The sequence below is a fragment of the Mytilus californianus genome, unplaced genomic scaffold, assembly GCF_021869535.1.
Source record: "Mytilus californianus isolate M0D057914Y unplaced genomic scaffold, xbMytCali1.0.p SCAF_6, whole genome shotgun sequence".
Classification (NCBI taxonomy): domain Eukaryota; kingdom Metazoa; phylum Mollusca; class Bivalvia; order Mytilida; family Mytilidae; genus Mytilus; species Mytilus californianus.
The window spans coordinates 9,201,587-9,215,617 of NW_026262712.1; the positions used below are offsets into that span (position 1 = coordinate 9,201,587).

The window sequence follows — 14,031 nt, forward strand, 5'->3', positions numbered from 1 at the left end:
ATCTAAAGAGGAAAGCAAATGAAGAGGAAAACATTGCCAGTAAAAAGTCAAAGCACGATGACAAAACTGAAATCTGTGACGAAAAGAAAGATTCCATAAAAAGACCTGAGACTAAAATGATATCTGTTGAGGTAAAGAAGAAAGAAAATAAAAAGGAAGAAAAACTGCATGAACCATCGAAGAAATTGGAGGAAAGCTTAAGTAATGCTTCTAATACTATAGAATTGACAATGAAATGTAAACTTTGTAAAGAAATCCATAGCTCTAAATCAGCATTAGAAAAGCACATGATCAGTGTACATAATACCAAATTGGGCCGTAAAAGATTTGGATGTAAACTTTGTACTCAATCTTTTGATACAACGTCTATTTTGATCAAACATATCGAATCGCACAAAGAGGAAAGAAAAAAAAGGGGTGAAGAAAAAGGAAAGACAGAAACAGTCCAAACAAATAAAAGAGAAGGAAACGGAAAGACAGAAACATTAGAAACAAAAACAAGAGAACAAAAAGGAAAGACAGAAACAATAGAAACAAAAATAAGAGAACAAAAAAGAAAGACAGAAACAAAAGAAACAAAAACAAGAGAAGAAAAAGGAAAGACCGAAACAGTGAAAATAAAAACAAGAGAACAAAAGGGAGAGACAGAAACAAAAATAAGAGAACATAAAGGAAAGACAGAAACAAAAATAAGAGAACATAAAGGAAAGATAGAAACAGTAGAATCTAAAATAAGGAGAGAAAAATTGGCAATAAGTCATGTAAGTGACAAAAAGGAAGGAACAACCAAAATCACAGATGACATCAAAAAAATTTCTATCTGAAGATGACTTGAACAGTGAAACAAGCTCAGTTACTGGTATCATGACTCCGACATTTCCGGTGGCAAATACCGATGTAAACAAAAACTCTGAAAGAGATATTTATAGAAAAAGTAAAAGATTGGAGGAAAGGAAAAAGAGCGAAGAATCAGTAGTTGTGCCGATTGATCCATCCCAGATCAAGACAGAACATCCTGACATCTTTGACATTGACTCCTTGGTCCATACTATTAATAGGAACTGTGAGATTTGTCCAAGGAAGTTCAATAGGTCGTACAGAGACATTGAAACAGAAATGATTATGACAGAAATTACTGGATCCCAGACTGGTTCCCCAGTTCAAAAAGAAACAGTTGTCAACATTAAAAAGGAGCCTAATAGTTCACCTATCAAAGGTTTGATGCAAATGGCAATGCAAAAAGGTTTAGAAGATAGTGACCAGTGGGGCAATTTCAGTGAATTTGATATTGATAGTGTTGTTAATGTTGTCAATAGAAGAGACGAGGGGAGACAACTGGCAGATTGTCATGTAAATATTGTGAAAGTAGAAGACCAGGGGAGGCAACTGGCTGATTGTCATGTAAATATTGTGAAAATAGAAGACCAAGGAAGACAACTTGAAGATGGCATTGTAAATTTTGTGAATAGAGAAAACCATGGGAGAGAACTAGAAGATAGTAATATCACTATTGTGAAAGAAGAAATACAGGGGAGGCAACTAGAGGAAGAGGCATATTTACAGATGGATGATATTGAAGCTCTTGTTCATTATACAAATAGAAAATCGCATTCAGTCAGTCCTTCGAAGAACAATGCTTCTCAACAGCCATCATTGTCAGCTTAACCTAAAACAATTGTTGGCCTGCGATTGACAGATGACAACAAAGGAAGTGAATCTCCAAATAAAAAGGGAGATAACTCTTTATCATTATCACCAAAAATGAAAAAACTATAAATTAAAAGACTGTTCTGTGGTTTTGGACACCGATAAAGACATTCAGTCTAAACTGCTGAATTTACAGAAAAATGCAGTCTGGAAAGAAAGACATGAACAGTAGTGTACATGATTTAAAGAGAAGTGGAGACATTTCTTATTTTAAAAATGTTGCAAAGAAACCCAAAATTGGTCCAAAATGCATGAAAAGACAAGACAAAGATGAAGTAAAAGATCACAAAAAGTCTAAATTTGTTATTGACCATAAAGCCAAAGTTTTGAAACTGAATTTATCAAGGTTGGATAAAAATCTGGAAGCAAATGAGACTGATAAAGAGATTGACAAAGAAGTGACAAAAAAGTTAGAAATTATAAATGAAAGGAGAAAGGAGAAATCTCGTCCTAAACATAAGGAATAAAATGCTTCGCTGGGGCGCAGCTTGATACGACCGCAGAGGTCGAACCCTGAACAGTTGGGGCAAGTATGGACACAACATTCAAGCTTGATACAGCTCTGAATTTGGATGGTTATTAAATATTTGACACAGCATAGGTTTCTGACACAGAAAGAATGTGGTCTAAGAACTTCAATTTTTTTAATTTACCTATTATGGTCCAATGTCCAAAATCAAAATACATGGTTAGATTCAGCATATCAAAGAACCCCATATATTCAATTTTTGTTAAAATCAAACAAAGTTTAATTTTGGACCCCAACTTGGACAAACATGAAAACTTTGCCCATAATCAAAAATCTAAACACATGTTTAGATTCAGCATATCAAAGAACCCCAAGAATTCAATTTTTGTTAGAATCAAACTAAGTTTAATTTTGGACCCTTTGAACCTTAATGTAGACCAATTTAAAAAACAGGACCCAAAATTAAAAATCTAAATACACGGTTAGATTTAGAATATCAAAGAACCCCAATAATTCAATTTTAGATGAAATCAAACAAAGTTTAATTTTGGACCCTTTTGACCTCAATATGAACCAATTTGATAACGGGGTCCACAAATAAAAAATCTAAATACATGGTTAGATTCAGCATATCAAAAAACCCCATATATTCAATTTTTGTAGAAATCAAACAAAGTTTAATTTTGGACCCCAATTTGGACCAACTTGAAAACTGGGCCAAAAATCAAAAATCTAAATACATGTTTAGATTCAGCATATCAAAGAACCTCATATATTCAATTTTTGCTAAAATCAAACAAAGTTTAATTTTGGACCCTTTGGACCTTAATGTAGACCAATTTGAAAACTGGACCCAAAATTAAAAATCTAAATACACTGTTAGATTCGGCATAACAAATAAATAAATGTGGTCAAAGATTTTACAAATCTAATGCGCCATACTGTGCAATTAAAGATTACTTCTTGAAATTTTTCAATATTTGAAATTTGAAAAAAAAATAATACGTATTTGAAGAATATTTCTTTTTAATTTCTGAAATCTGAAATGAGAAAAAATTGACCCCCCACAATTTCTTTTTATCCCCCCCTCCCACCTTTTTTCCCCCAAAAAATTCTTTCCCTCAAGATATAGTCATAATCTCAATTCAAATTTCCAATGGAGTTGGCAACCATAATTACCCATTTAAATTTACCATAGTGCTAACTTAATCTATTTTATAATAGAATTAAAAATATAGTGTCAAATCTTTCATATGGATTTTTTTGTAACAAAAAAAAAGATGCAACATTTGCAGATATTTTTACTGGTCTTCCTTTATAAATATGCATTTCTTTAAACATAATTTAAAAGCAGTGTAAGGGAAGTAACTAAAACGTTGTATTTGGATTACCTCCCTTACACTGTTTTAAATTATCTTTATTGTTCATTAACCATTACTTTATACATAATTTAAAAGCAGTGTAAGGGAGATAATTTCAATGATGTATTTGATTTATCTCCCTTACACTGCTTTAAATTATGTTTTGTACTAAAGTATTTGTCCATTAACCAGGACAACCTTGTTTTTCCCCCTTTTTTGCCCCAAATTCCTAAACGGTTTGAGCCATAACCCCCCAAAGCAAATCCTTACCATCCCTTTGTGGTATGGAAACTTGTAGTATAATTTCAGAGAGATCCATACACCGTTGCACAGTTATTGTCTGGAAACTAGAAAATGCTTATTTTTGGCCCCTTTTTGGCCCCTAATTCCTTAACTGTTGGTACCATAACCCCCAAAATCAATCCCAACCTTCCTTTTGTGGTATTTAACCTTATGGTCAAATTTCAAAAAGATCCATTCACTTAAACTAAAGTTAGAGTGCGAAAACCAATGTGTATTCGGACGACGACGCTGGACGACGACGCCGGACGACGACGGCGACGCCGGACAACGACGACGACGACGCCAACGTCATACCAATATAGGACCACAAAATTTTTTTGCGGTCGTATAAAAATCTGAAAGTGAAAGTAAGTGACAAAAATTTCAGTAGAGAATAAAGAAAAAGAAAGATCAGATAATGAGAGTCGACATATAAAATCTTCTACAGATGGAAATAGAAAACAGGACAGAAAACATGAAAATGACAGTCGGGAATATTCAGACAAACATAAACATTCAGAAAAACCTAAACATCCGCATTCAGAAAAGCATACGCATGGAATTTCAGAAAAACCTAAACATGGACAATCAGAGAAGCATAAACCTGGGAATTCAGAAAAGCATAAACATAGATATTCAGAAAAATCTAAACATGGATATTCAGAAAAATCTAAACATGGACAATCAGATAAGCATAAACATGGAAATTCAGAAAAGCATAAAGAAAAAGGAGAAAATTCCAAAAAAGTACAAGAATTTTCCTGATAAAAGAGGTTCCAAAAAAGGAGATGATGACAAGCAAATAAAATCACCAAAAAATCTAAAGAGGAAAGCAAATGAAGAGGAAAACATTGCCAGTAAAAAGTCAAAGCACGATGACAAAACTGAAAACTGTGACGAAAAGAAAGATTCCATAAAAAGACCTGAGACTAAAATGATATCTGTTGAGGTAAAGAAGAAAGAAAATAAAAAGGAAGAAAAACTGCATGAACCATCGAAGAAATTGGAGGAAAGCTTAAGTAATGCTTCTAATACTATAGAATTGACAATGAAATGTAAACTTTGTAAAGAAATCCATAGCTCTAAATCAGCATTAGAAAAGCACATGATCAGTGTACATAATACCAAATTGGGCCGTAAAAGATTTGGATGTAAACTTTGTACTCAATCTTTTGATACAACGTCTATTTTGATCAAACATATCGAATCGCACAAAGAGGAAAGAAAAAAAAGGGGTGAAGAAAAAGGAAAGACAGAAACAGTCCAAACAAATAAAAGAGAAGGAAACGGAAAGACAGAAACATTAGAAACAAAAACAAGAGAACAAAAAGGAAAGACAGAAACAATAGAAACAAAAATAAGAGAACAAAAAAGAAAGACAGAAACAAAAGAAACAAAAACAAGAGAAGAAAAAGGAAAGACAGAAACAGTGAAAATAAAAACAAGAGAACAAAAGGGAGAGACAGAAACAAAAATAAGAGAACATAAAGGAAAGACAGAAACAAAAATAAGAGAACATAAAGGAAAGATAGAAACAGTAGAATCTAAAATAAGGAGAGAAAAATTGGCAATAAGTCATGTAAGTGACAAAAAGGAAGGAACAACCAAAATCACAGATGACATCAAAAATTTCTATCTGAAGATGACTTGAACAGTGAAACAAGCTCAGTTACTGGTATCATGACTCCGACATTTCCGGTGGCAAATACCGATGTAAACAAAAACTCTGAAAGAGATATTTATAGAAAAAGTAAAAGAATGGAGGAAAGGAAAAAGAGCGAAGAATCAGTAGTTGTGCCGATTGATCCATCCCAGATCAAGACAGAACATCCTGACATCTTTGACATTGACTCCTTGGTCTATACTATTAATAGGAACTGTGAGATTTGTCCAAGGAAGTTCAATAGGTCGTACAGAGACATTGAAACAGAAATGATTATGACAGAAATTACTGGATCCCAGACTGGTTCCCCAGTTCAAAAAGAAACAGTTGTCAACATTAAAAAGGAGCCTAATAGTTCACCTATCAAAGGTTTGATGCAAATGGCAATGCAAAAAGGTTTAGAAGATAGTGACCAGTGGGGCAATTTCAGTGAATTTGATATTGATAGTGTTGTTAATGTTGTCAATAGAAGAGACGAGGGGAGACAACTGGCAGATTGTCATGTAAATATTGTGAAAGTAAAAGACCAGGGGAGGCAACTGGCTGATTGTCATGTAAATATTGTGAAAATAGAAGACCAAGGAAGACAACTTGAAGATGGCATTGTAAATTTTGTGAATAGAGAAAACCATGGGAGAGAACTAGAAGATAGTAATATCACTATTGTGAAAGAAGAAATACAGGGGAGGCAACTAGAGGAAGAGGCATATTTACAGATGGATGATATTGAAGCTCTTGTTCATTATACAAATAGAAAATCGCATTCAGTCTGAGTCCTTCGAAGAACAATGCTTCTCAACAGCCATCATTGTCAGCTTAACCTAAAACAATTGTTGGCCTGCGATTGACAGATGACAACAAAGGAAGTGAATCTCCAAATAAAAAGGGAGATAACTCTTTATCATTATCACCAAAAATGAAAAAACTATAAATTAAAAGACTGTTCTGTGGTTTTGGACACCGATAAAGACATTCAGTCTAAACTGCTGAATTTACAGAAAAATGCAGAGTCTGGAAAGAAAGACATGAACAGTAGTGGACATGATTTAAAGAGAAGTGGAGACATTTCTTATTTTAAAAATGTTGCAAAGAAACCCAAAATTGGTCCAAAATGCATGAAAAGACAAGACAAAGATGAAGTAAAAGATCACAAAAAGTCTAAATTTGTTATTGACCATAAAGCCAAAGTTTTGAAACTGAATTTATCAAGGTTGGATAAAAATCTGGAAGCAAATGAGACTGATAAAGAGATTGACAAAGAAGTGACAAAAAAGTTAGAAATTATAAATGAAAGGAGAAAGGAGAAATCTCGTCCTAAACATAAGGAAAAATCTGAAAGTGAAAGTAAGTGACAAAAATTTCAGTAGAGAATAAAGAAAAAGAAAGATCAGATAATGAGAGTCGACATATAAAATCTTCTACAGATGGAAATAGAAAACAGGACAGAAAACATGAAAATGACAGTCGGGAATATTCAGACAAACATAAACATTCAGAAAAACCTAAACATCCGCATTCAGAAAAGCATACGCATGGAATTTCAGAAAAACCTTAACATGGCCAATCAGAGAAGCATAAACCTGGGAATTCAGAAAAGCATAAACATAGATATTCAGAAAAATCTAAACATGGATATTCAGAAAAATCTAAACATGGACAATCAGATAAGCATAAACATGGAAATTCAGAAAAGCATAAAGAAGTCAAAGGAGAAAATTCCAAAAAAGTAGAAGAATTTTCCTGATAAAAGAGGTTCCAAAAAAGGAGATGATGACAAGCAAATAAAATCACCAAAAAATCTAAAGAGGAAAGCAAATGAAGAGGAAAACATTGCCAGTAAAAAGTCAAAGCACGATGACAAAACTGAAAACTGTGACGAAAAGAAAGATTCCATAAAAAGACCTGAGACTAAAATGATATCTGTTGAGGTAAAGAAGAAAGAAAATAAAAAGGAAGAAAAACTGCATGAACCATCGAAGAAATTGGAGGAAAGCTTAAGTAATGCTTCTAATACTATAGAATTGACAATGAAATGTAAACTTTGTAAAGAAATCCATAGCTCTAAATCAGCATTAGAAAAGCACATGATCAGTGTACATAATACCAAATTGGGCCGTAAAAGATTTGGATGTAAACTTTGTACTCAATCTTTTGATACAACGTCTATTTTGATCAAACATATCGAATCGCACAAAGAGGAAAGAAAAAAAAGTGGTGAAGAAAAAGGAAAGACAGAAACAGTCCAAACAAATAAAAGAGAAGGAAACGGAAAGACAGAAACATTAGAAACAAAAACAAGAGAACAAAAAGGAAAGACAGAAACAATAGAAACAAAAATAAGAGAACAAAAAAGAAAGACAGAAACAAAAGAAACAAAAACAAGAGAAGAAAAAGGAAAGACAGAAACAGTGAAAATAAAAACAAGAGAACAAAAGGGAGAGACAGAAACAAAAATAAGAGAACATAAAGGAAAGACAGAAACAAAAATAAGAGAACATAAAGGAAAGATAGAAACAGTAGAATCTAAAATAAGGAGAGAAAAATTGGCAATAAGTCATGTAAGTGACAAAAAGGAAGGAACAACCAAAATCACAGATGACATCAAAAATTTCTATCTGAAGATGACTTGAACAGTGAAACAAGCTCAGTTACTGGTATCATGACTCCGACATTTCCGGTGGCAAATACCGATGTAAACAAAAACTCTGAAAGAGATATTTATAGAAAAAGTAAAAGAATGGAGGAAAGGAGAATCAGTAGTTGTGCCGATTGATCCATCCCAGATCAAGACAGAACATCCTGACATCTTTGACATTGACTCCTTGGTCCATACTATTAATAGGAACTGTGAGATTTGTCCAAGGAAGTTCAATAGGTCGTACAGAGACATTGAAACAGAAATGATTATGACAGAAATTACTGGATCCCAGACTGGTTCCCCAGTTCAAAAAGAAACAGTTGTCAACATTAAAAAGGAGCCTAATAGTTCACCTATCAAAGGTTTGATGCAAATGGCAATGCAAAAAGGTTTAGAAGATAGTGACCAGTGGGGCAATTTCAGTGAATTTGATATTGATAGTGTTGTTAATGTTGTCAATAGAAGAGATGAGGGGAGACAACTGGCAGATTGTCATGTAAATATTGTGAAAGTAGAAGACCAGGCGAGGCAACTGGCTGATTGTCATGTAAATATTGTGAAAATAGAAGACCAAGGAAGACAACTTGAAGATGGCATTGTAAATTTTGTGAATAGAGAAAACCATGGGAGAGAACTAGAAGATAGTAATATCACTATTGTGAAAGAAGAAATACAGGGGAGGCAACTAGAGGAAGAGGCATATTTACAGATGGATGATATTGAAGCTCTTGTTCATTATACAAATAGAAAATCGCATTCAGTCAGTCCTTCGAAGAACAATGCTTCTCAACAGCCATCATTGTCAGCTTAACCTAAAACAATTGTTGGCCTGCGATTGACAGATGACAACAAAGGAAGTGAATCTCCAAATAAAAAGGGAGATAGCTCTTTATCATTATCACCAAAAATGAAAAAACTATAAATTAAAAGACTGTTCTGTGGTTTTGGACACCGATAAAGACATTCAGTCTAAACTGCTGAATTTACAGAAAAATGCAGAGTCTGGAAAGAAAGACATGAACAGTAGTGGACATGATTTAAAGAGAAGTGGAGACATTTCTTATTTTAAAAATGTTGCAAAGAAACCCAAAATTGGTCCAAAATGCATGAAAAGACAAGACAAAGATGAAGTAAAAGATCACAAAAAGTCTAAATTTGTTATTGACCATAAAGCCAAAGTTTTGAAACTGAATTTATCAAGGTTGGATAAAAATCTGGAAGCAAATGAGACTGATAAAGAGATTGACAAAGAAGTGACAAAAAAGTTAGAAATTATAAATGAAAGGAGAAAGGAGAAATCTCGTCCTAAACATAAGGAAAAATCTGAAAGTGAAAGTAAGTGACAAAAATTTCAGTAGAGAATAAAGAAAAAGAAAGATCAGATAATGAGAGTCGACATATAAAATCTTCTACAGATGGAAATAGAAAACAGGACAGAAAACATGAAAATGACAGTCGGGAATATTCAGACAAACATAAACATTCAGAAAAACCTAAACATCCGCATTCAGAAAAGCATACGCATGGAATTTCAGAAAAACCTTAACATGGCCAATCAGAGAAGCATAAACCTGGGAATTCAGAAAAGCATAAACATAGATATTCAGAAAAATCTAAACATGGATATTCAGAAAAATCTAAACATGGACAATCAGATAAGCATAAACATGGAAATTCAGAAAAGCATAAAGAAGTCAAAGGAGAAAATTCCAAAAAAGTACAAGAATTTTCCTGATAAAAGAGGTTCCAAAAAAGGAGATGATGACAAGCAAATAAAATCACCAAAAAATCTAAAGAGGAAAGCAAATGAAGAGGAAAACATTGCCAGTAAAAAGTCAAAGCACGATGACAAAACTGAAAACTGTGACGAAAAGAAAGATTCCATAAAAAGACCTGAGACTAAAATGATATCTGTTGAGGTAAAGAAGAAAGAAAATAAAAAGGAAGAAAAACTGCATGAACCATCGAAGAAATTGGAGGAAAGCTTAAGTAATGCCTCTAATACTATAGAATTGACAATGAAATGTAAACTTTGTAAAGAAATCCATAGCTCTAAATCAGCATTAGAAAAGCACATGATCAGTGTACATAATACCAAATTGGGCCGTAAAAGATTTGGATGTAAACTTTGTACTCAATCTTTTGATACAACGTCTATTTTGATCAAACATATCGAATCGCACAAAGAGGAAAGAAAAAAAAGTGGTGAAGAAAAAGGAAAGACAGAAACAGTCCAAACAAATAAAAGAGAAGGAAACGGAAAGACAGAAACATTAGAAACAAAAACAAGAGAACAAAAAGGAAAGACAGAAACAATAGAAACAAAAATAAGAGAACAAAAAAGAAAGACAGAAACAAAAGAAACAAAAACAAGAGAAGAAAAAGGAAAGACAGAAACAGTGAAAATAAAAACAAGAGAACAAAAGGGAGAGACAGAAACAAAAATAAGAGAACATAAAGGAAAGACAGAAACAAAAATAAGAGAACATAAAGGAAAGATAGAAACAGTAGAATCTAAAATAAGGAGAGAAAAATTGGCAATAAGTCATGTAAGTGACAAAAAGGAAGGAACAACCAAAATCACAGATGACATCAAAAATTTCTATCTGAAGATGACTTGAACAGTGAAACAAGCTCAGTTACTGGTATCATGACTCCGACATTTCCGGTGGCAAATACCGATGTAAACAAAAACTCTGAAAGAGATATTTATAGAAAAAGTAAAAGAATGGAGGAAAGGAGAATCAGTAGTTGTGCCGATTGATCCATCCCAGATCAAGACAGAACATCCTGACATCTTTGACATTGACTCCTTGGTCCATACTATTAATAGGAACTGTGAGATTTGTCCAAGGAAGTTCAATAGGTCGTACAGAGACATTGAAACAGAAATGATTATGACAGAAATTACTGGATCCCAGACTGGTTCCCCAGTTCAAAAAGAAACAGTTGTCAACATTAAAAAGGAGCCTAATAGTTCACCTATCAAAGGTTTGATGCAAATGGCAATGCAAAAAGGTTTAGAAGATAGTGACCAGTGGGGCAATTTCAGTGAATTTGATATTGATAGTGTTGTTAATGTTGTCAATAGAAGAGATGAGGGGAGACAACTGGCAGATTGTCATGTAAATATTGTGAAAGTAGAAGACCAGGCGAGGCAACTGGCTGATTGTCATGTAAATATTGTGAAAATAGAAGACCAAGGAAGACAACTTGAAGATGGCATTGTAAATTTTGTGAATAGAGAAAACCATGGGAGAGAACTAGAAGATAGTAATATCACTATTGTGAAAGAAGAAATACAGGGGAGGCAACTAGAGGAAGAGGCATATTTACAGATGGATGATATTGAAGCTCTTGTTCATTATACAAATAGAAAATCGCATTCAGTCAGTCCTTCGAAGAACAATGCTTCTCAACAGCCATCATTGTCAGCTTAACCTAAAACAATTGTTGGCCTGCGATTGACAGATGACAACAAAGGAAGTGAATCTCCAAATAAAAAGGGAGATAACTCTTTATCATTATCACCAAAAATGAAAAAACTAAAAATTAAAAGACTGTTCTGTGGTTTTGGACACCGATAAAGACATTCAGTCTAAACTGCTGAATTTACAGAAAAATGCAGAGTCTGGAAAGAAAGACATGAACAGTAGTGTACATGATTTAAAGAGAAGTGGAGACATTTCTTATTTTAAAAATGTTGCAAAGAAACCCAAAATTGGTCCAAAATGCATGAAAAGACAAGACAAAGATGAAGTAAAAGATCACAAAAAGTCTAAATTTGTTATTGACCATAAAGCCAAAGTTTTGAAACTGAATTTATCAAGGTTGGATAAAAATCTGGAAGCAAATGAGACTGATAAAGAGATTGACAAAGAAGTGACAAAAAAGTTAGAAATTATAAATGAAAGGAGAAAGGAGAAATCTCGTCCTAAACATAAGGAAAAATCTGAAAGTGAAAGTAAGTGACAAAAATTTCACTAGAGAATAAAGAAAAAGAAAGATCAGATAATGAGAGTCGACATATAAAATCTTCTACAGATGGAAATAGAAAACAGGACAGAAAACATGAAAATGACAGTCGGGAATATTCAGACAAACATAAACATTCAGAAAAACCTAAACATCCGCATTCAGAAAAGCATACGCATGGAATTTCAGAAAAACCTAAACAAGGCCAATCAGAGAAGCATAAACCTGGGAATTCAGAAAAGCATAAACATAGATATTCAGAAAAATCTAAACATGGATATTCAGAAAAATCTAAACATGGACAATCAGATAAGCATAAACATGGAAATTCAGAAAAGCATAAAGAAGTCAAAGGAGAAAATTCCAAAAAAGTACAAGAATTTTCCTGATAAAAGAGGTTCCAAAAAAGGAGATGATGACAAGCAAATAAAATCACCAAAAAATCTAAAGAGGAAAGCAAATGAAGAGGAAAACATTGCCAGTAAAAAGTCAAAGCAAGATGACAAAACTGAAAACTGTGACGAAAAGAAAGATTCCATAAAAAGACCTGAGACTAAAATGATATCTGTTGAGGTAAAGAAGAAAGAAAATAAAAAGGAAGAAAAACTGCATGAACCATCGAAGAAATTGGAGGTAGGTGTTGTTTCATTTTCTATTCTATTGCATCATTCACACATTCATGTAGTTCGTTTCTATGTAAGTTGGAGTTTGTTTTTGTTGCACTTCAGTATTTCTTTTGTAACCCGGATTTGTTTTCTCTCAATCAATTTATGACTTTTGAACAGCAGTATACTACTGTTGCCTATATTCCTGGATTTCAGCAATTTAACATGGCGTGTCACTCCTTAGTTACGACATATCAACTGTGGATTTGACAGTAAATAGCCAACGAAAAAAATATTTGGATTAAGAATTATAAGGATTGAACACATTTTTGTCTCGCCTTGACGGAGTCAAAAAGCTAGACATATGTATGCTGTTTCCGGCATCGGCGGCGGCATCAACAATGTATTAGTTTGTGATTAGGTCTAGTTCATGGTGAACCACTAGTGGTAGGTCAATGATATTTGGTATGCAGTTGTATTAACATTGGCACATCTCATTACCATGGAGATTATTTGGCCCCGCCCCCTCAGTCAAGGTCTATTGACTTTTAAACTTTTCATAGTTTACATGTATTAGTTTGTGATTAGGTCAATTTATGGGGAACCACTAGTGGTAGGTTAATGATATATGGTATGCAGTTGTATAAGCATTGCCATATCTCATTTCCATAGGGATTATTTGGCTCCGCCCCTTAGTCATGGTCTATAGACTTTGAAAATTTTGCTAAGTTAACATGTATTAGTTTGTAATTAGGTTAGTTCAAGGGGAACCATTAGTGGTAGGCAGATGTTAATTGGTGTTCAGTTGTATAAACATTAGCACATCTCATTTCCAGGGAGAATATTTGGCCCCGCCCCCTTCAGTGATGGTCTATTTACTTTGAAACTTTTGCTTAGTTTACATGTATTAGTTTGTGATTAGATCAGTTTAAGATGAACTGCTAATGTTAAGTCAATGATATTTGGTATGCAAATTTATTGGCATTTGCAAGTATCGTTTCCATGGAGATTATATAGCCCCACCCCTGATCATCATGTTCATTGACTTTGAAACTTTTACATAGTTTACAAGTTAATGTTTGTGTTTAGGTTTGTTTAAAGGGAACGACTTATGATAAGTCAATGTTATTTGGTATGCACTTGTATTAGCATTGGCACATCTCATTCCATGGAGATTGTTTAGCCATGTACCTTCAGTCATGGTTCATCGACTTTGAATATTTGCATAACTTACATGTTTAAGTATTGCTATTTTAATTTCAACATTTGCATTATCAAAATTACAAAAAGGCGAGACATATCTCTGTGATAACAGTTTATTTCTAGTGGTT

General features: G+C 33.4%; 3 protein-coding genes across 6 annotated transcripts in view; all 3 read left to right on the forward strand.

Moving 5' to 3' along the window:
* LOC127705510 (titin homolog) overlaps positions 1-14,031 on the forward strand; it is a 141,387-nt gene that overhangs the window by 21,840 nt on the left and 105,516 nt on the right. The window lies entirely within an intron of this gene.
* LOC127705508 (putative uncharacterized protein DDB_G0271982) lies at positions 4,472-8,931 on the forward strand. The gene is made up of 4 exons (XM_052209835.1): positions 4,472-4,838; positions 6,422-6,826; positions 7,235-7,480; positions 8,207-8,931. Exons 1-4 carry the CDS (start codon positions 4,472-4,474, stop codon positions 8,929-8,931), a joined length of 1,743 nt encoding a protein of 580 aa, XP_052065795.1.
* The window catches only part of LOC127706963 (uncharacterized), a 99,140-nt gene continuing 97,430 nt past the window's right edge, over positions 12,322-14,031 (forward strand). For all 4 annotated transcript variants that reach the window (XR_007984677.1, XM_052211703.1, XM_052211704.1 and 1 more), the window contains exon 1: positions 12,322-12,728. Coding sequence is in view for 3 of the 4 variants with exons in the window: in XM_052211703.1 (XP_052067663.1) it covers positions 12,369-12,728 (360 nt within the window). In the remaining variant the exon portion in view is untranslated. The remainder of the gene's footprint in view (positions 12,729-14,031) is intronic.

What these genes read in the sequence shown, in the direction of transcription:
- LOC127705508 (XM_052209835.1), top strand. Translation starts at nt 4,472, where the DNA reads ATGGATATTCAGAAAAATCTAAACATGGACAATCAGATAAGCATAAAC. An exon ending in GAAATTGGAGGAAAGCTTAA is followed by an intron (nt 4,839 to 6,421) that starts GTAATGCTTCTA and finishes ATAAATTAAAAG; the next exon opens with ACTGTTCTGTGGTTTTGGAC. An exon ending in GAAATTGGAGGAAAGCTTAA is followed by an intron (nt 7,481 to 8,206) that starts GTAATGCTTCTA and finishes AGATATTTATAG; the next exon opens with AAAAAGTAAAAGAATGGAGG.